We start from the raw sequence: 20,822 nt of genomic DNA, 5'->3' as shown, positions 1-20,822 counted from the left end.
TTCCTTTCCTCATTTTGCGGTATTTTCTCCTGAGGTGGTAATAAAACACTGATGAATTGTCTAGTTTTAGTCTTTCTTCCTCAGCCTTCCTTTAACTGCTGATTTGTTGTTGGCCAATGTTAGTGCACAACAAGACTGGTATCAGCACCGGGAGTATTTATTTAAATTCCTATGAGATATGGAGGATCCATTCCAGTTGCAAAATGGGATGGTGGTTGCTTATATTGTAAGTGTATTTCTTGTTTAACCATTTAGTTTTTAGGACCAATGAACTCACCAAGTAGTATGAGCACATCAGTAAGCCCTTTCCAATGTACATATTGTAGACGGGTCGACATGAATCCTTTATTCATTCCAAACATCAGAAATAATTGCATATCATACTCTACGTCCGACAGAGGAAGCCTATAAACAAAACTTTTTTGGAAGCAAAAAATGCATAATTTTATCTATTTCATACTTAGTCAAACAGGCTGAATGGTCACTTCTACTGACAGGTGTGTGCCACGGAGCACGCTTTATGAATATTCATGCCCTGAACATAAATATGGTGATTTCAAAATACTGATTGGCTTGGCTGAGAGTGTGCGTGGATAAGAGAAGGGGAGACGTATCACATGTGTGTGTGTTGGTGTGTCTTGGAGCCAAAGGCCGGCCAATCCAAAAATCCATGAATGTGTAAACAATGCACTCTGCAATTCCCAATCAACACCTCCACAACACCCACGCCTCGTAATCAGAGAGCGGGAGAAAGAGCGAAAAAGACAGAAAAGCCATCACTGGCATTTCTCCATAATCAAAGATGACAGAGGGTAGAAATAACATGCTAATCAATGGTCCTCCACATCCAGTACACTTCAGTTTACTTCTTTCTTTTCTGTTCCTGGAACTTGGCGCGCACTACCGAAATATTACAAAACAATGGCAATGTCCAAACACAGACAGCCTATCACCTCAAACATGTCACACACTCAACAAGATTATAAAAACTGTGAAAGGAAGCTAATTAACCCTGCATCCCAACAAGGCAGGCATGGTTAAAACTATTAGACAACAACAATGATTAGGACTGAGGTTAGGAAAGGTAGCAGAGAGTTGAGTTGCTGTCTTAACTTGAAGAAAGACGATGGACCAAAAATTGAGAAACAAACCAAACAAAAGTTGATGTTCCTTCTCCAAACACACATCTTGGCTTTCAGGAGGTCACAGAAAAAGCATATCACGGACAAAACGCTGTATTTTAGAAAAATGTTAAGTTAGTTTTCCAACAAAGCAAGTTTGCAATGGGAGCCAGAGCCTTTTCTTATCAAGCTCCACTTTTGTGGAATCAGCTTCCAGTTTGTGTTTGGGCAGGAGACAGCCTATCCGTTTTTAAGAGTACGCTTAAGACCTTCCTTTTTGACAAAGCTTATAGTTCAGGGGTCGGCAACCCCTGGCAACCCCTATTCAGACTAGGAATAAGTGGAATAAGTGTGCAAAATATTTCAATTTTATTTTCGGATCCTGAACGAGACCGCCGCCAGAGCGCGTCTCCCCGTTACCTGCAGAAGGAAGCCATGAACGCAACGCAGCCCCGCTCTCTTTATCTCCAGGCGACTTTCTGCCGCTTTCCTCCGTGGTGCAGTGCTGATCGTTTCACCACGGAGGAAAGCACTTCACTAATTGCAGTACCCATAAGGAGCTGTACAAATGCAGCAGTTTTTGCTTGGCTGTGTAGTTGAAAGTCCAGTGGCAATTTGCTCATCTCTCATCTAAATAACATGCTACACAGGAGCGGACTGGCCATGTGTGTTCTGGAGAATCACAGAGCGGACCATTGTCCTTATTATTATGCCGTTTAAACCAATTACTTAAATTAGTTTGTTCAATTCGGCATCATGTAAGTTGCGCTGACAGGTCCACACACTGCTTCCCCGCAGCGAGGCTCCTCCCGCCCTCCTGTTGACAGTTCACGAGCTTCGAGCTCTTCACCCCCCCCGCCCCACTTCATATAAAAAAGGTTGCCGACCCTTGTTATAGTTGATAAGAGAATCTAATTGTTGTTCCTCTTCACCTATACATCTTAGTTCTTACTCTTTTCCCTCACTGATGGTATAGATGTAATTTGGTTGTGTGTGTAGACGGTTGAAGCAGGGAGAGGCATACACGTGCCTTGATCCCTGCCGAGTCGACGCACAACTGTTGGTGTCAGTGCCAGAAAAACGTTTTAGGAGCAATACGCTCATTGTATAGATGTGGCGCATACATCTTAGTTCCTACTCTTTTCCCTAACCCTATCCTAAGGGAGTCCAGGTACGTAGACACGTTGGTTTTTCTGCTATAGGCTTAGACTGTCGGGGGACACCTTACTTCTTCCTTCTGTCTGTCTGTACCTGCATACACTCTCATGTTCCGAATAACCCAGCTTCCCCCAAATTTCTTTTTGGTGTCTATCTACGCCGGGATTCTGAGTCGTGGCTGATCCTGTGGCTGCGGTCCTGTGTCCTGGATCCTGAGTCATGTGTCCTGCATCCTGAGTCTTGGATCTGAGTCCTGGACGAGTCGTGGCTGAAGCTGTCACTGTGGTCCTGCCTGACTCATCATACTACTTCCCTGATGGCTCCCACAGGATTGTTGACATCCTCGTGGATTCATCTTCTTATTACAGACAGATGCATTTCCAAACATTTGGTCTACCTATGTTTTAAATGTATTATCTCTTCGGTTTACACACGGCATCTATTGCACTCTGTCCGTCCTGGGAGAGGGATCCCTCCTCTGTTGCTCTCCCTGAGGTTTCTCCCATGTTCCCCTTTACACTGTGGGGTTTTCTTTGAAAGTTTTTCCTTGTACGATGCGAGGGTCTAAGGACAGAGGGTGTCGTATTGTCATACTGATATTCTGTACAAACTGTGAAGACCACTGAGAAAAATGTAACATTTATGATATTGGGCTATATAAATGAACATTGATTGATTGATTTTCTGTCTTGTTTTGCTTCTTCTACAAAATATAAAAAAAGAAAATTTGAGACAAAAAATAGAAAGAGACTGCTACAAATTGACAGCTGAAAACAAAGTGATAACAATACAAACTCAAGCTGCTAAGTTATCTCTCTTCTCTCATACTTTATCCATATTTCATCTTCCTCCTTCACTTCCTCTCTGTTGCTTTCTAGTTTTCACCTCTCAATCTGCAGCATTCTGTCTTCTTTCCATGCCGGGTTCTCCAACTCCATCTATGGACTTTCTCTATGAAAGACGTCTTTTCTATGACTTCCTTTCACTTCGTTTTTCAATCTTCCTCCCCCCGAGCCCTGCCTTCTTTTTCATCAGTATTCCTCTCATACTCCCTTCAAGGACACATGCTTCCAAAAGAGGGGGACAAATAATCATATGAATACCATGAATCACCATTCTTTGTATGTCTTCTTCTTTCTTTCTAATCCATCCCCTCTTCTTTTTCACAAAGATATCTACGCAAATTTTTCCCCCATGTCCATCAGGGCTGGACAGCACTAGGCAACAGCAGGTGGACTGACAAAGTATAACTGTATGAATGTGGAATAAACAGCAACAACCAAACACATAGAGCGGAGTGGGCTTGACAAGCTGTTTGACCACCTGTCTGCCTAGTGCATTCACAAAGTTGCGGTCTGAACTTGAGGACGTTGTGTGTGTCTGTGCAGGTGTGTAGTCAGGTTGGAACAATAATGATTTAAACTCATCGACAGCCTGTCTATTTCTAATGTGATGGCTTCATAATACAGGGTATGCACTTTTCATTAGATTGTTATTATTATAGTATAATAAATTCATATTATAAGTCATTATATTATTTTATCATGTTTCCCTAGGGATTGTAATACATATTCCATTAATATTTGTTATTATTATTATTTGCAAGAATATTATTATCTTGGGCTTCAAGGGTCAGTCCTGTGATATCAGAGGCTTTATCACCATGATAACAGCAAGCCTCAAGGGAAAACAGCAAGCACTTATCAGGAATGTATATGACATTTAATGATACAAAATATTTTTCAGCCAGCTACTCCATGCCAAGGTTAATACTCTTTATAAACGTATACTGGCGGAATCTGAGTGCATGTAAGAGGTTTCTATTGGATACGTATTCCTGCTCTGTGCAAGCTGATCTGTGGCTGACCCTGGTAAGAAGTGTGTTCATACCTGGCAAAGTCAAGGTCAGCCTCCCTGGACATGGTGATGTTGGTGAGGTTCTGCTGGAGGACGAAGATATTCCGGCACATCTTCTTGATACCAGACTCGCTGATCCTCTTAAAGTACTGAGCCCCGTTGATGAGAATGCAGGAGATCAGATGGCCCAAACCTAGGGAGAGGAGAAAGGAAATAAAAAGAGAATAAACCACAAGAGAAGAAATGGGAGATTAGAGAAAGAGTAAGTCTTCTCCACGACATTTTAAAATTGGACTCAGTTTTTAATCTACGTATATCAATGTGTCGCAAATTAACTTTATATTTTGGCTTTCTAATAGGTGTTTAAAAGAACTTCTGGAATTGTATAAACCCCTTGAATGAAATCCTTTGTTTTAGCACCTGTGACTTTAGGCCAGATTTAAAAAAGGCCAAGTCTGTTTCAATCGGGTTGCAAGAAATGGACGGGAAGTGTTATTCTAATGAGCCTGCATGTGAAAAAGAAAAGGCAGGCAAAACATTGAATCCCATGTTTTCTGATCCAAGCAGCCTATGAAATCTACCACTCCGTATGTGCACAAGCACTAAAAAAAGAGATTTGATATGTAACCTTCACAAATGCAGAATGATGGAATGTCTCAGGCAGCTTGTTATACTTCACCCAAGGTGTGTGCTGACCTTCAAAGATGTACTGGAACTTGTGCTGCTGGAGGGCGGCCCCCATGGCCTCCTCCACGGCTGAGATGTCCTTGTTCAGTTTCACCACCAGCGGGTCATAGTCCATGCTCTCCACATTAGCCACGATGGCATAATTGCCTTGCTTTGTCAGGGGGATCAGGTAATGGAAACAGTGCACCCTGGATTGAGACGTGGGAGGAGAGTGAGATTGATGGGCAGAAAAGAGGGAGAGAGAAGAGAATTAGATGTTTGACTTTGTTCTCTTTGCATTTTGCTATCATTTCCAAGTGCCCACCAAACTCTGTCACGGTACTGTTGATATGTTGAGAACAAGTATGAGTATGAGGTGTAAAAGAATATTGGTATTTTAGGGAAAAGGATCAAAAAGACTCAAACAGAAAAAAAGTGAGAATGCACAAGGTGTATTATTATCTATCTTTAGAGTTAAACAAAGTTAGTATGTAGACTTCAAGTGTACTATCTTCTTAAACCCCACTTATACTACTATAACCTATTTAATTCAAACAAAAGGTAGCCTGTTAAGAGTACTCATATAAAACATCAGAAGCATAATTATTAATCTACCACTTCATCACAGCTGTATACTGTTTAGCCAAAACATCAGATTATTTAAGGGTAATCTGCGGAGAAAATTCAAAATAAAGATAATAAAATGTTTTGAGGTATGAGTACTTCAACTTCTAGTACATTTACAGAATAAAGCCTACAGAAAAATGTTAATTTATAGAAATACTTTTTTAAGAGGATTTCTGTGAGTCTCCTCATACTGTTTTGTGAGGACCCTGTCAAAGAATTACGCCAAATAGTGCATAAAGAAGATAATCTATCAGCGTAAAATACTTAATTTTAAACATTAGTAATAAATTACTACTGTATCTTGTTTTTTCTTTTTAAGTTGTATACAGATGTTGTACAAACACAGGTGCCCAAAACAGGGCTCATTACATTTTCCAAGAGGCCAAAATTCCAATAATTTCAAATATTTATTTTTTAAATAAACAGCCTTGAAAGAAAATCTTTCTCAGTGTTGCCCGTAAAGCTCATGTTAATATCTATAACATTAATTGAAGGACTGTAATAGGTAAGTATGTTACACCTCTCTGTCCTTTTACACACCTACATCTTAGTCTGAGGTCCTTCTGGTCCATAGAAGGCTAATTTCTGACTAGCCTTAAGAAGTCAATACTCTTATAATTCCATCATCACAGTGCCCATGGCAGGAAATAATATAATGATATGGGTGAATGTATCTTCCCCTAAGGCTGAGCCAACTACTACACCACATTTTGAATGCCTCCATATCACTTCCTTCTTTTATTCAATCATTTCTCACACTTAGCTACTGTATCTCCCTTCTTTAACCCCCGCCATCCACCCTCATCTCTCCCCCATCTCCTCCTCCCTCCCCTCCTGCTGCTCTTCCTCATGGCTTCATTTAGCTGCTACCACTATCAGGGGAAATACACCACGATAGGGAGAGTCAATGGAGTGTAGCATATAGCTAGACATCAGCCGCAGGGAGGGTTTTCTACTGCAATCATAAACAATATTGCATAAGCTATACGATGGTCTATTGGGAAATAGTGGTACGTGGAGTGATGGAGAAAAGAGGAGAGAAATGATGGACTATTAGTGTTTAAGGGTGGGAGGAAGTATATGATGTGGTAAATTAACTTGGATACTAACACTCACACAAACACATACATTCTTGAGCGTGCTCATTTATGGCAGTTAGCCACTGATTGTTTTTTTCCTTTTGATTTAATGACATATCCAATAAGCTTGTGTAGTTTGATCATGGTAACTGGGGGGGAAATGATTTAAAGGCATAATGTGTTCGGTATAGCTGGGGAACAACACAAAGAAACGATATCAGGGAACTGATTCCACATGTTTTTGGGATGAAAAGGAGAGTAAGGTACAACAAACTGGCGGAATAATTTGCGTGTCAATTTAGGAAAATCCATAGTACACTCCCAAACTCATCATACAAACAGAAATACTAATGAAGGTGCAATGTGGCGATCTGGATCACATGTAATTAATTAGCATGGCACTCAAAAGCCAATGGTTTATTCTTGTGCTCTTTGAATGGTCCAATGTAATGAGTTATGAGGTCGTTTCTTCCGTATTTGGTGTGTTTTAAATCTTAATGAGGAGAAAACATGGACGCTACATAGAAAATGAGTCTTATCATTGCGTGTAAACGACATGTTGTTAGCTGTTTCCAAGTGGTTGTTGGGACGTGATTGGGTCATAGTATGTCTTCAACGGGAAACAAGAGCATTATAACATAACTACAAATAAGAACCCCGATGTGTGTTTTCATTTCTGCAATTTCTGTCAAGTGTGGATGAGATTCTCGTGCATACCTGACCTCCAGGTGCAACACCAGGAGGCAGCGGTCTGCGATGTCCTGGAAGCCCCTGGACAGATCACTGAGGGTCTGCAGAATCTGCTCTCTGCTCCTTTCACTCTCACCTACCGCCTGGCTGTCTGCTGAGCATGGAGACGCACCTGGATGGACACAAGTAACAGGAAGACACGGTTAACAAACACAGTCTTACCAATTCGGGGAAGTAGTGACACGAAGATTCATGCTTTAACCAGAGGAACTATCATAAATGCTTACTGTCCGGATGCTGCTTTAGAGAAGATGCTATATTGGACCCTGACCTCAGTGCCCACACACATGTCATATTGACAGAATTCGATACTAAAAAATGACACCAGGTCATACAGCATACACAAAAACCCAACATGTGCTAATCTTCACTTCCCTTCAGCAGTCCTTCAGCAACTTTCTTCACACCACTTGTGATGAGACAGCAGGAGCATGTGTCAGTGCACTGCATTGTAAACCACACAAAGGACCTGTGTGTGTGTGTGTGTGTGTGTGTGTGTGTGTGTGTGTGTGTGTGTGTGTGTGTGTGTGTGTGTGTGTGTGTGTGTGTGTGTGTGTGTGTGTGTGTGTGTGTGTGTGTGTGTGTGTGTGTGTGTGTGTGTGTGTGTGTGTGTGTAGAAAGAGAGCCAGAGATCACAGAGGCATGATGAGTGTATATAAATGCAGCCTGGTGTAGATCAATGGCTATAAATTAGCAAAGGGAGGAAAGGGAGAGAAATTGGCCCCGTCAGTCATATTTAGGTCTATTTGGTCAATGAGGCGAGTGTGTGTGTGTGTGTGTGTGTGTGTGTGTGTGTGTGTGTGTGTGTGTGTGTGTGTGTGTGTGTGTGTGTGTGTGTGTGTGTGTGTGTGTGTGTGTGTGTGTGTGTGTGTGTGTGTGTGTGTGTGTGTGTACGAAGAGTGACTGTTGTGCAGAAGAATGCAGGGGTCTACGATCGATGTGCCGCAGTCAAAGCCAGCTCCCCAGTTACTCTTCCTGCCCTTCTGAAGGTCACACATGCCTTCACGCAGGCACGGCGTCTGAACTGAGGCCGACATGACCTGTTCATTTGTCTTCCTTATTTATGACTTTTGACTGATGTTCCTAAAAATAGATAAGGAATGAGATTAAAAGTATTCCACTCCACAATTGTTGGATTATTAGCTCTGGTTTATGTTTCAGATGGGTTTGTTTGTCAGCAGGGATACGGGGGAAAAAAATGACATTATTTTCATGCAACTTGGTGGATATGTACAAAATACAGATGTATATTACAATGGGGAATAGCTTTGCATATCCCCCCCATATTACACTCTTAACTTTCTTAATATGGCCAATATACTGTCTTACAAAGGCTGTGGCTGTCTCAGCTTTAAAGGTGAAGTAAAAAGTATCCTACCATCAAAAACAATCTAATGCAAATGGTTTTGTATTAGTACCAAAGAGTCTCCCCTTTACAAACATGCTCATTTTATGCTTATACAGTACCACGCAGTACAATAGTGCTTTTTTTAATTTGACTGCTAAGAGGTTAAGTTTAAGACCATTCTTTGTTCAGGCATTTCTACACTGTTCAATAAAACCTTTCCATGGTGAATGCTTTCGCGTGCTCATGTTTGCACATTTTGTATGTGCTGGTGAAAATGTCCGCATTACAGTTATATTAAATTAACCCCTGATAAGAGGAGAGACCATTGGCTTATGCAAACAGCAGTGAGGTATATGCCATGACCATCCAATCAGCAAAGCAAACACACACAGTGATGGGAAGTGACATCACTGACAGCTACTCTTATGGCCTGTGTGTTTAACTCACATAGATAAAGGCTGGAGATGTGACTTCTTATCCAAGGTGTGCATGTGCTATATGAGCATACTGGATAGGAACTTACTTGCTAATTAACTGTCTTCTTGAGTAAAGCTATTGATGGTGTGTATGCGTATGTGTGTGTGTGTGTGTGTGTGTGTGTGTGTGTGTGTGTGTGTGTGTGTGTGTGTGTGTGTGTGTGTGTGTGTGTGTGTGTGTGTGTGTGTGTGTGTGGCTAACGCTGCAGGCGTATAATCAGTCATAAATTCTGTTAATCAGATAACATGAACCAGTGTGAGCGCAAAGCTATGACTGACTTATCTAAAGGACACATACTCTCTGTGTTTGGTTGTATGTCTGGGTGTGTTGAGAAAAAGGCCAAATAACAGATATTAACCGAATTAACCGATTTCTACTCTAGTGACTGTCTCCTCCAGCAACAGTGCCATGGATTAGATCTATAGGTTGGCAATTTCAATAATAATCTGGCTAAATGAGCCACAGGAACAACAAACATGATTGGTCTTAACAGAAACAATCCACAGTGATTTCTCCAGGGAGCGGGGCATAATGACATTAATAAACTTCATTAGATTGTATTTAGCGGATGTTGTTTATTCACCCTAATCATCTTATCAGATCATTTATATATACAGAATGCAGCTATGAAACACAATACAGCAAATCAAATTAAAAGCCACAATTACAAGAATAGTACCTATGCAGCTGAGTAACCTGAGCCCCGCATTAAGTGATATAGACTTTGTTAATGTTTATTATTAGAAGTAGAAATGACAAAAACAAAAAGTGTTTGATAGGACTAGCACCAGACAAAAGGCACATGTCTATCCGGTGAAGTCCACTCTGCTCTGTGTCTCTTCTCTTCCCTTCCCTTGTTGTTGTGTTGTGAGTGTGAGAAAGCGAAAGCATTTTCCTGCCTGTGGGAGTGTTTTCCCTCCAAAAGTGTGTGCATGTGCACATAGGAGACATTGTGAAAGTGACTGCAAGGCTTCTGTTTCCTCTCATGTGCATTACACTCACTCACTTTGGCAGCAGAAAGGCAAAAAAGGGCTCGCTGTGGCACACACTGCTGGAGGCCTCTCCAGGGGGTGTTTGGGAAACAGACACACACACGGCCAAAAAACACACGCACACAGACACACCGAAGCAGACCCCAGTCTGCGCTGCTTTGATGATGCGAGGGAGGCGTCGCAGCATGGGGGGGCACCATTAGAGTCAGGGGCAGACGGGCAAAAGGAGACGACTCATTGGTCCTGACTGACAACTTTCTTGCTCTCTTTTTTTTTATTTCCCTGCTGATCAAGTGCGAGGATATGTTTGTGTGTGTCGCATATCTTTTTAGGCGCTCGTGTGTAGGTATGCATGTGTGTGTGTGCAGTGCTTATCCAATTATTTTCGAATCCCATCTAAGAGAAACGTCTGTTGCTTGCCATCTGCAGAAGATGAGGGTGGCAGACATTAAGGGACAACATCAGTGATGGAAGTCGCATTCTTACACACATTCAGCATACAGATGCATACGTAAAAGGACAGTTCACACTTTGATCTGTGTGCTATTAAGGGGATAAAGAATACATTAAGTTACAACAAAACAACATCTAATGCATTGACGAGTACAGTTGCCAAAGACTTGTCAAATCATGACCAGGTTTGCTTTAAAAGTATAGCCTGCCTTAAAGCGAATCATGAGAAACGGAAAAAGATAAGCAAAGGACAGTATCCTGCAGGGGTGATGAATGATTCATAAATGACTGAGTAAGAGAAGGGCAGTTATTCATAATTGTGCTGCCTCTGGTAGAGGATGAACATCTGTACGTGGGGAACTGAACTTCTGTCCAGAGAGATAGACAGAAAGCAAGGGGGACGAATAAGAAATCTGAGAATTGACAGATTGATTGGTTTTAATATCTTAAGGCCCCAAATTGCTTAATGGTGTCTAATTTGAGATCATCAAAATATGCTTGACATTTTGGACAGAAATAGTTATAAAACCACAATGGATGAAACAAAAGACAATATTTCAAGCACTGAAGAAACAACAACGCCACCTCCCACTGCAGCTCTTCCCCCAGGCCTGTGCAGTGAATAGGAATGTGTTGTTAGTCAACTTGCCTTGTTAAATGGAGTCAAGAAAAACAGCCATTGCTAAAGGGAAAGACCTACACTCACCATAGTCAAGGTTAAAAAAAAAATATTTCTATAAGCCCTCAGCATGCAGCAGAGCAAACACTGAAGAGAACCGAAGGAACCTTTTCCCACAAGAAGAATACTTGGCTGTTTTCCAAAGCCCCTGCAGAATAGGTTAGAGGCCTGTTTCTATCACATATTGGTCAGGCCTCCGACATGAACGTACACATTGGCACACAAGCACATGAAGTGGTTGTGGACAGCAAAAAGTCGGCAGAAGGAAAAAGGCTGTCCACTAAGACTTTTCATGATCTTGTGTTTGCAAATGTAAACAAATCATTCACAGAATTCCAAAAAGAAAAGGGGCTGTCATGGCTCCTCAGGCATATGTGTGTGTGTGTGTGTGTTGTTGGGTAAATATTGTCAGAGTGGACTAGTCTGGACCAGATGGGTGATAAGACCCTTTCTGCAGCCACCTTCACGGCAAATCACCATCAGTCTGCATACACACACATCTCATTACCAGCACACACACAAGCTTACCTACTGTTCAGACACATTTAACACACACAACTGCAAATGCACGCATACTTAAATTGAGTTTTTATACTTCAGAGATGCGTTTAACCACACATCCAAAGGGAATCAATAACACAGGAAGGTGACCAAAACAAACGCCCGCTGAAGAGATTACCCAGCCATGGAAATAATCTACCAGACCCTTAAGACTTGTAGAAAGGAGACAACAAGAGCAAGAAGTATGAAGGAGGCAGAACAGGAAGAAGGAAATAAAAAGAAAGAATCAAGTAAGAAAGTCAGAAAGAGGACCGAAAGAAAGAGAAAAAAGGAGGGAGAAGAAAATGAGTTGTTCATACCTGACTGCTTCTGTAATATAAAATCCAATTTGGAGAGGCATAGACGTTAGGTGGGGGGGGGGGGGGGGGGGTGGAGGATGAGATAACGCAGGGTCCTTTTCCCCTGCCGTACCCTTGTCCCATCTTACACAGTGCATGCTTGTGTACACACACGCACATGGGCGCGCGCACACACACAAAGACACACACACACACACACACACACACACACACACACACACACACACACACACACACACACACACACACACACACACACACACACACACACACACACACACACACACACACACACACACACACACACACACACACACACACACACACACACACACACACACACACACACACACACACACACACACACACAGTCCGTCCGTCATCAGCTCGGCAAACACTAAATAATGAACAATACGGAGGCTGTCCCAGCATGATAAGTGACTGCCCTATCCTTCCCATTAGTGCCACCCGCCAGAATTAATGATAATTATGTCACGTCCCTTCCCGTACTTTTATTGAATTCTTATCTACGAATAGACGAAGAGAGCTAGCGTCAGAGTGAGAGGGAACGGAATAATTTAAAAAGAGATAGTGACAAAGTCAAGGCCAAATAGGAATATCTAAAAATTCTCATTTCATTATTTTACGACTGAAAGAAAAGTTGCGATATTGGAGAGCAAAATAGCGCAAGTTCAATGAGCAATCAGAAGCTGGAGAGTTGTGATCCTTGCTGATAAGGCCTGAAGCCCCCCGTCTCCCTAAAGGAGAGGTGCAGCCATTCTGAGTTCTGCCCGACGACCAACACACTGCAGTGAACACGGCTCAGACTCTCCAGAGTGCCAGTGTAACACTACAGAGGTGAAAGAGCTTTATACATACAGTAAGTAAAAAAAAAAACTCTACAATACAATATATATGTTGTATAAGTAAATGTGGTGATTGCTGAAGGTGAATGCATGAACACTATGGTGAAGTAAATCCATACAAACGCTCAAATAAATACATCGTCTTGTCAACATTGATAATATGTGACCCATCCAAATCTAGAAATTCAGCTTGATGACATAGATATGTAAAATATTGAATGAGGTTATTAGAAAGACATAAACAACACATTAAATAAACATGATTGTGATTACCAACACCTACATAGAAACTATATGTCGGTTACACACAGACACCTTATTTTCTTCACTGATTAATGATACAGAAGTGAAGACTGAGCAGGGAATGCTTTGAGAGTCCTGATTAGAGGAGGCATTTGTACACACACATTGGGAGAGGCAAAGCCAAGGATAACGAGTGTGTGTGTAGAGTGCTCTTTGACAACTCCAGTGGAGAATGTAATGAGTGTGATAATGCACTCAAACAAGAACTTAATGAGTCACAGGTAAGACGTGTTGCTACTAAAGTCTTGCAGCTAAGGATGAGAAAACGTTGTGTACCCCTGACTGTGACCCTCCATAAAGCATCCAGACAATATTTTAATCTGCAGGGGGTTTTGATCAATAACTGCTTAATGACCAGAGAGACTTGTAGCAACCTCTCCTGGAAAGAAATGTCCACTATGTAATATTGCTCTGAACCGTAATAAAACAGTCAGTAAAGGATAAATGGTGTCTCTAAGGCTTCCCCATGTGCTTCTAGGATTTACGTTTCACCATCATATTCCTGAAATCAACTGGGTCTGACGTGAAAACAAAACATATAGTATTTTCCTGAATAGCAACCATTTTGGCAGCTATGAAAGCCTCTCTGTCTGTGCCAAAGCGGAAAAACAAGGAACAGAGGAAAGAAAAATGACAGGACGGATAATCTAATTTTTGCTGCAATGCAACCATCCGACAAGCGGAAATCATTTATCAAAGACATTGTCAGTTTTTCAGTTTGCAGGGTAAACAGCAACAGATGTCTGCGTGGGCGTCAGTGAGGCGGGTGTAAACGCACATTTTACAAAGTTTTGATAAGCCTAACACTTTTAGAGTTATATAGTGAATACGATTGTGGTTTTGATTAAACTGCGGAGAACATTACCATAAAGTGTTCCAGTGTTTTTTTTAACAAAATATAGTTTTTGACAGTAGACTTGAACATTATGTTTTTATAGCCACATTAATGAGATATTAAAGAGGGAATTATGGCCCTTTAACCTCTTAACATAGTTCAGTAAACACATTGTAACCGGATAAGGTAATGATAATCGTGTAATTTCACTAGTATTGGTCTCCACTAATAAATGTATTGTATTCTGACGTCCCGGTTTGCTATAATAGCACTCGGCAACACTGTGACAATGACAATATGAAAAAGATACTTCATCAGAGCTGCTTGTTAGATTGTCAAACTGCTTCAGAAAACCCCTCCCCCTGAACTTTCCCAATGTCAGAATTGGGCAAACTGCTTCCGACCATTTGTGTAACTTTAGGAAACTACAATCCCTCATTCGCACCCATTTCAGAACAGCTTTCCCGTCCAACTGCTTCCACATCCCAAATAATGCTTCCCTTACTTACTGGAGGTATGAGGCAGGTTGGTGAAGAAGGTCTTAAGGCGTCCAGCGAGCCACTCCATGCTCTCGTGAAGGTTGGCCAGGGCCTTCAGGTCACTGACGTCCCGCAGGATCTCGTTCTGGGGGATTAATTTATCTCCAAGGTTCCCAGTCAGCACCTCAGACTCCTTGGCAAAAGCCGCCCTGAGGGATGCATAGATTGAGAGTGTATGTGAAGAAAGATATAGACAAAGAAAAGTTATTTACCTTCGCTCTAACAGCAATCTTTCTTTATGCAAAAAAAAATATATAAATATATGTCTGATAACTAAGAGGTATGAGAATGAAAAAAAACACATATAATCAGTGTTTTAAATTATCAGAAAATGACAATGGGGTCATGAACTGTACAGTGATGCACAAAAGTTTGAAGTAAATATATAAAACACGACAGTGAGTAGAGAATTGTGTAGCTCTGGCTAAAAAGGAGAAGGCGCTACTAGTAAACAGTCGGTTCGAGAGAAAAACAACAGGTGATGGAGTACATTTAGAAGTGGAAGAGTAACAGATGGCAGAGATTTACAGGGTGGAAAAACAAAGACTTAGAGATCAAAAGCCCCGTTTCACTTTATTTATAAGTTCTGGTGGTTTTGGCAGGATAATTGACTGTAATGACAAGAAAGATGGGGAGAGAGAGCGGGGAAGCTGGATAACTAAATCTCCACATCAGAGAGCTGTAAACACACAGCATGTGGACAGGCCTCCAGAGTCACCAGGATGCCCAAAAGATCAAGATCCTTTGAGCAAAGAATAGGGTTGAAAACACACGGGACAGACGGACATATTATTTCACTCGCAATTATATCTTATTATGAGGCTTTATTAACGCAGTGGTTTGCCAGTCGTGCAGAAGCTAATCCCCCTTTCATAGTGATGAAAACATCTTAAATCAAACAGCCTTATGGCCTCTTCCTGGCTATCTCTGAGCTCTCATACTGGGTGTATGTGTGTGAGAGTGTGTGTGTGTTTGTGTGTTTGTGTTGAGAGAGAGAGAAGGAGGGAGTGCACACACAACAGATTGACTTTCTTTGGCCACATAACCAATTTATTTATTTACTTTACTATTCCGCTCCGATGAGCTTCAGTGTTCCCTGAAGAGTGCGAACATTCAAAGGCAATTTCGATAAGACTCCCCCCCCCCCTCCACGCTTTCTGCTCTCCTTATATTTTCTTATTTTGTTCTTCCCCTCGTTTCCTTACTTCCCTCAGATAGAGGGTGTTTAAAAGAGCAATCATGACTTACTTTATGGGTGCATCTCAGTCAACAACAGAGGGTCTAATAATATGTGAATAAAGGAGTGAAGGCGATTAGTAGGGATTGCTCAAGTGTGGTGGTGTATGTCTTGTTTATGTGTGCTACTGTGTGCACTTGTTTGAGTATAGGTTTCTTAATACTGAATTGTAAAGGTGCACACAGATGGACATTTGGACGTTTATATGAAATAGCACATGTGTTTTCTGTGTGTATTTGTGAGTGTACCGAGTAAAGTCCTCTTCATCCTCTCTCTTCTGTCGCGTCTGTCTGGGTTGGGCCATGTTTGCCCAGTTGGGGAGGGACTGGAGCAGGCGACTGATGTCCTCGTCTTTAGACCAGGAGGCACTGATGGTGAGCTTCTCTTCACACTGGACTACAGCCCTGAGGACATAAAGACATGTTAGAAATCACAGCATTTCTCTCCTTTTAGACAACATAATAAGATGCGACAGATTTCTGTGCAAGAATACCTAGATGTATAAATGTTACAGTAAGATGTACATACCTAATCATTCAGCATTTTAGCATTATTCAAATTATACATGGTATTAACATATAATATATGCAAGGCTAAATTATGAAGATATAATGGTATTTAGGCACTGGGCTTTGCGACAGTGTTGCTAAAAGGGCACAAAACTAATCGTCATACAAACAGATTAAGATCATTAATGGTCAGGAAGTTGATCATGAGCATCTGGGCTAATATATATATATATATATATATATATATATATATATATATATATATATATATATATATATATATACATATAGTATATATATATATCTAAGATATATATAGATATATAGATATATATAGTATTATTACTGAAGTTCTGATTTGGCACTAAGTGAAATCAGGCAGCCTGCCAAACATGTGCTTTGTGTGCATATGTCTAGGCTGGAGAAAAACTGCTTGATTCTGCAATAATTATCATACTAACACCTTGTACAGGAGACACAAGCACTCTAGGGTTTTTCATCTACACCTCACACACACATCCACACTCAGACTTGTGTGTAAATGTCAATAGGAACACAGCACACACACACATATATAAACAGAAGTACACACATGGACTTTGGCAGCCTCTGCTGGGCTTGTCTTTATCACTGGAGGCCCGGTGAGAGAGGCTGACCTGTGACAGAGTCCAGATGGACGCCCGGCAGTCTGTCAGTCCCTTTCCTGCGTCCCCTGGCCCACTCATCACCAGCTCTCTTATCCCTCCATATTTTCTAGCCCCCCCTTTACCTGGCCAGGTGTTACACGGTCCCAGGGGAGCACAGATGGATGGCCTTTCAAAGCGCCAATGTGTGTACCATCGAGTGTGTGTATAACGCAATAGGAAGCAATTCAAAGCTCATTCCTAATTCTTAAATGTAACATTAAATGCCGCTTGTCCTTCATACCAATCTACATTTACATGAATGTATATAAAATACGCAGTTATCAAGATTGCAAACTAACCAAAACAAAGAAATGCAGATACATTCTTATAAATGCCTTGAATCACAATCCGCAAAGACCCTTAAACTACAGGTTTTTAATGTAATTAAATAATGCTCCCAATTGTTTGTGTTGTTTCAGAAAACTGCATAGAATTCAAACAATAAACTAATATTTCAAAGTGCCTGCTATCCCCAAGTAAAAAGCATCCTTCCTATACAGTATTAGTTGAGCTAGCTTCTGCTTCCTTTACCTGTACGCTGTGTTGCAGATCTCCTTGTACTCCTTTAGCTTGTCACAGACCATCTCCAGGAACTGGTTGGAGTAGGCACTCAGGTCTTGCATCAGGCTCATTAGATCCTGGATGGACTTCTCCACCACCACTGTGCTCTGGAGGCAGAAACAGGAGGAGAGCATTGGTTGGCTGGTTTCATTTCAACTTTCAGAAGAGAAACACAGACAAAGGAACAGACAGAGAAATAAAAGAGCACTGTAGAGCAGTGGTCGGTCGGATCCAGTCTGCTAAAATAACAGGATGCCTCCAACTCCACTTGTCTGTCTGTCACCTGCGGCTGGACTGATGACTGCTGCTGGAGAGCTTGTCAGAAGTTGAAACACCGTATTGTAAGAATGGATGATTCTTTGTGTGTAAGTGAATCAGTGTGAGTGCACCTACGTGTGTATACACTTCTGTGTTGTGTGTGTTCTCAGGCTGAAAGTGAGCGTGTGTGCATTTATCACAGTGCACCCATCACCAGGAGCAACGGCAGGGCTGTGACAGCAGCCATTACAGATTAGCCACTCCTGCGTGACTAATAGCTGGCCCGGTAACGGCAGAGAGGCTTCATATCCCCAGAAACACACCGTGAGCAAACTTTTCAAAACACACACATCTGAGCAATTCAAGAGCTGTTAAATGAGATTACAACTCAGTAGGTTCCATTATTCCCGCTCCTAGCACTTAACCAATCCATCCTACATCTCCAATAATAGTGATAACTTGCTATTTGTCTGGTGATAGCCTTGACGCACTGAAACCCGCCATGACTCCAAAAAGCAGTTCTGTGTGTGAAGCAGAGCAATGCCACACAAGGACACACAGAGAGGGGGTCTTAATGTGCGGTTTTTATTCAGCGTTCATAGATTTTTAATATTCATCTCACCGCTTTTCCTATGTAAACTTAATATGGAGTTGATTGTTTAGGTGTGAAATGGAAAAATGAATAGCTTTGTCAAACATGAATGAAATGCAAATTATCTGTGGTGGGTGCAAACAGCTGCAGTGGAAGCAGGGTTTAGCAACAGCAGTTAGAAATCCTAGATCAAAACACAAATATATGATGTAGTCTGGTTTTAATAACTATAATATGCCTTAACCTAAGAGAAATACAATTGGAAGAGTCCTGGGCATATGATCTCTGTTATTTCATTTCTGTGTAATTTATTTTTTATAAACTTTCATAATATCCAAGGCCAGTGCCACCATGGATGAAAATAATGTAGATGGCAGTAGTGACTGTAATTGATCATCAACAAATACACACACACACACACACACACACACACACACACACACACACACACACACACACACACACACACACACACACACACACACACACACACACACACACACACACACACACACACACACACACACACACACACACACACACACACACACACACACACACACACACACACACACACACACACACACCTTTACTGTCCATGCCTGACCCCCTGTCAGCCTGCAAGGTGGGGAGAGACACACAGACCGTGCAGGGGGGCGAGCTGACTGTTAGTGTTGCACTGGAAGCAGCTACCAGTACTGCAAACCGTTACAAAAAGCATGGGAAATTACAGCATTGACATTTCTGTTTCCGTCACTATGGTAATAATGATACGCTCCTGTTTTGATCCCTGAAGGGAAATTCCGTTTTTTCACTTTTCTACTTTGCCGAGGTCAGGTTGTAGGGTCAGCACTGCTGAGGCTGAGAGGGATCCAGTGGGTGGCTCAGGGACAATATTCAGCATGACTGACTTTAGAATAAATAGAGTCTATTACCGTGCTACAATTGTATGTACCACTTAAAACGGAAAGGGTTGGATTATTTAGATCAATCTAACTGGATTGATGTTGTACATAAACAGCAACAATCTTTTTGGGAAAACTGGACTGTAGCAACAGCAATTATGGGTACTAGCAAATAAAAAACAACATTAAGTATTGAATTGACAAAGTAATGGCATAGATGAGAATAGGGCCATGTGGAAAACCACTGACTCTTAAATGATGACCTCTTTGACAATAATTTGACAATACACACATTAAAATATATGAGAATAACTTTACAATATTGGAAACGTTTTTTTTTTAATTCTTGAAAAATGTGTAAGAAATGCAACATTAAAGGTTATAGTATTCTAGAGATCCGTACAAATAGGGGGAAAAGCAAGATTTAGAAGTCTAAAGATAATAATTCATGCTATTGTCAGAAAGCTCATGTGTTGTCAGAATAATAACAGTGGCCCTTCACTGGTGCTGTCTGGACTTTGAGGACATGTAGCTCAATAGCAGGCCAAGCCGGTGAATGGAGAAGAGTAAACAATGGACGCCCGATCCATTACTCCTGCTCTAACAAATGCTCTTGCGCTCAGCTCCCTTGTCTAATTCTGCTCATTTAACACAGCCATTTGTCTTAGGCAGCAGAAATCATTAAAAAGTACAAGGGACAGATTGAGAAAGGGAGGGCTGAGAGAGAGAGAGAGAGAGAGAGATAGTGTGTGCTGCTACTTCTCCTCTATCTTACTTGACTGTTACAGAGGAGACAACATCCACTTCTCCTTCTATGTCTATCTTACTCTCTCCCTCTCTCTTTCCCATTTTTCAAGCTTAAAGTTCAACATGCTGAGCCATCATGTGAGAAACACCCACACTTATTTTGTAATTCTCCTCCACAACATTACATTACCCCTGAAACTGAGCTTGGTTTCACTTTGCCTCCACTCTTTTACATCATTACTATGTAAAAGCATTGTCATCAAGGAAAATTAGACTCGCGTCTTGTAAATGGATCTGAACATTTGCTAGGGTAAACTGCTGTCGTTTAGAGTGGAATGAAGGCCATGGCGGTTTAATGGCAGCAACAAGACAGTCCTAGAACTCAGAGTGGCGCCTCAGCGGAAAATAAGCTGTTAACGCACGGTCATCACTACAGAAACCACACTGAGCCGCTGCTAAAAGTAGTTATTTCCTTTGATGGAGTGAGTGTAAAAGCAAAATGCAGGGACATTAATGCAGTAAGACTACAGTGATGTCATTTCTTAACTCATCTGTGATGCTGATATCTGGTACCTACGTGTAAAGTGTCATCTAAAGGTTTAAAGAAAGGTACAAATAGGAAGTGCAATTTTTCGCATTATCGAACAAAGTGCATCTTGCGTGAATAGTTGGTGGTTATAATGTTTTAAGATGTGTTTTTACACTGTGGAAGGGGAG

At 41.4% G+C, this 20,822-nt stretch overlaps 1 protein-coding gene across 1 annotated transcript in view; it reads right to left on the bottom strand.

Annotated features, from left to right (window-relative positions):
* exoc4 (exocyst complex component 4) overlaps nucleotides 1-20,822 on the bottom strand; it is a 115,144-nt gene that overhangs the window by 9,899 nt on the left and 84,423 nt on the right. Inside the window, exons 14-19 of the mRNA XM_079652853.1 lie at nucleotides 17,574-17,710; nucleotides 16,096-16,251; nucleotides 14,581-14,759; nucleotides 7,226-7,370; nucleotides 4,833-5,011; nucleotides 4,170-4,329 (exon numbers count right to left, since the gene is read on the bottom strand). Of these exons, the coding sequence (XP_079508979.1) occupies nucleotides 4,170-4,329; nucleotides 4,833-5,011; nucleotides 7,226-7,370; nucleotides 14,581-14,759; nucleotides 16,096-16,251; nucleotides 17,574-17,710 (956 nt within the window). The remainder of the gene's footprint in view (nucleotides 1-4,169; nucleotides 4,330-4,832; nucleotides 5,012-7,225; nucleotides 7,371-14,580; nucleotides 14,760-16,095; nucleotides 16,252-17,573; nucleotides 17,711-20,822) is intronic.

Source organism: Notothenia rossii (assembly GCF_949606895.1).
Source record: "Notothenia rossii genome assembly, chromosome: 10".
Lineage (NCBI taxonomy): Eukaryota > Metazoa > Chordata > Actinopteri > Perciformes > Nototheniidae > Notothenia > Notothenia rossii.
This window is presented reverse-complemented; position numbering and strand designations above follow the sequence as displayed.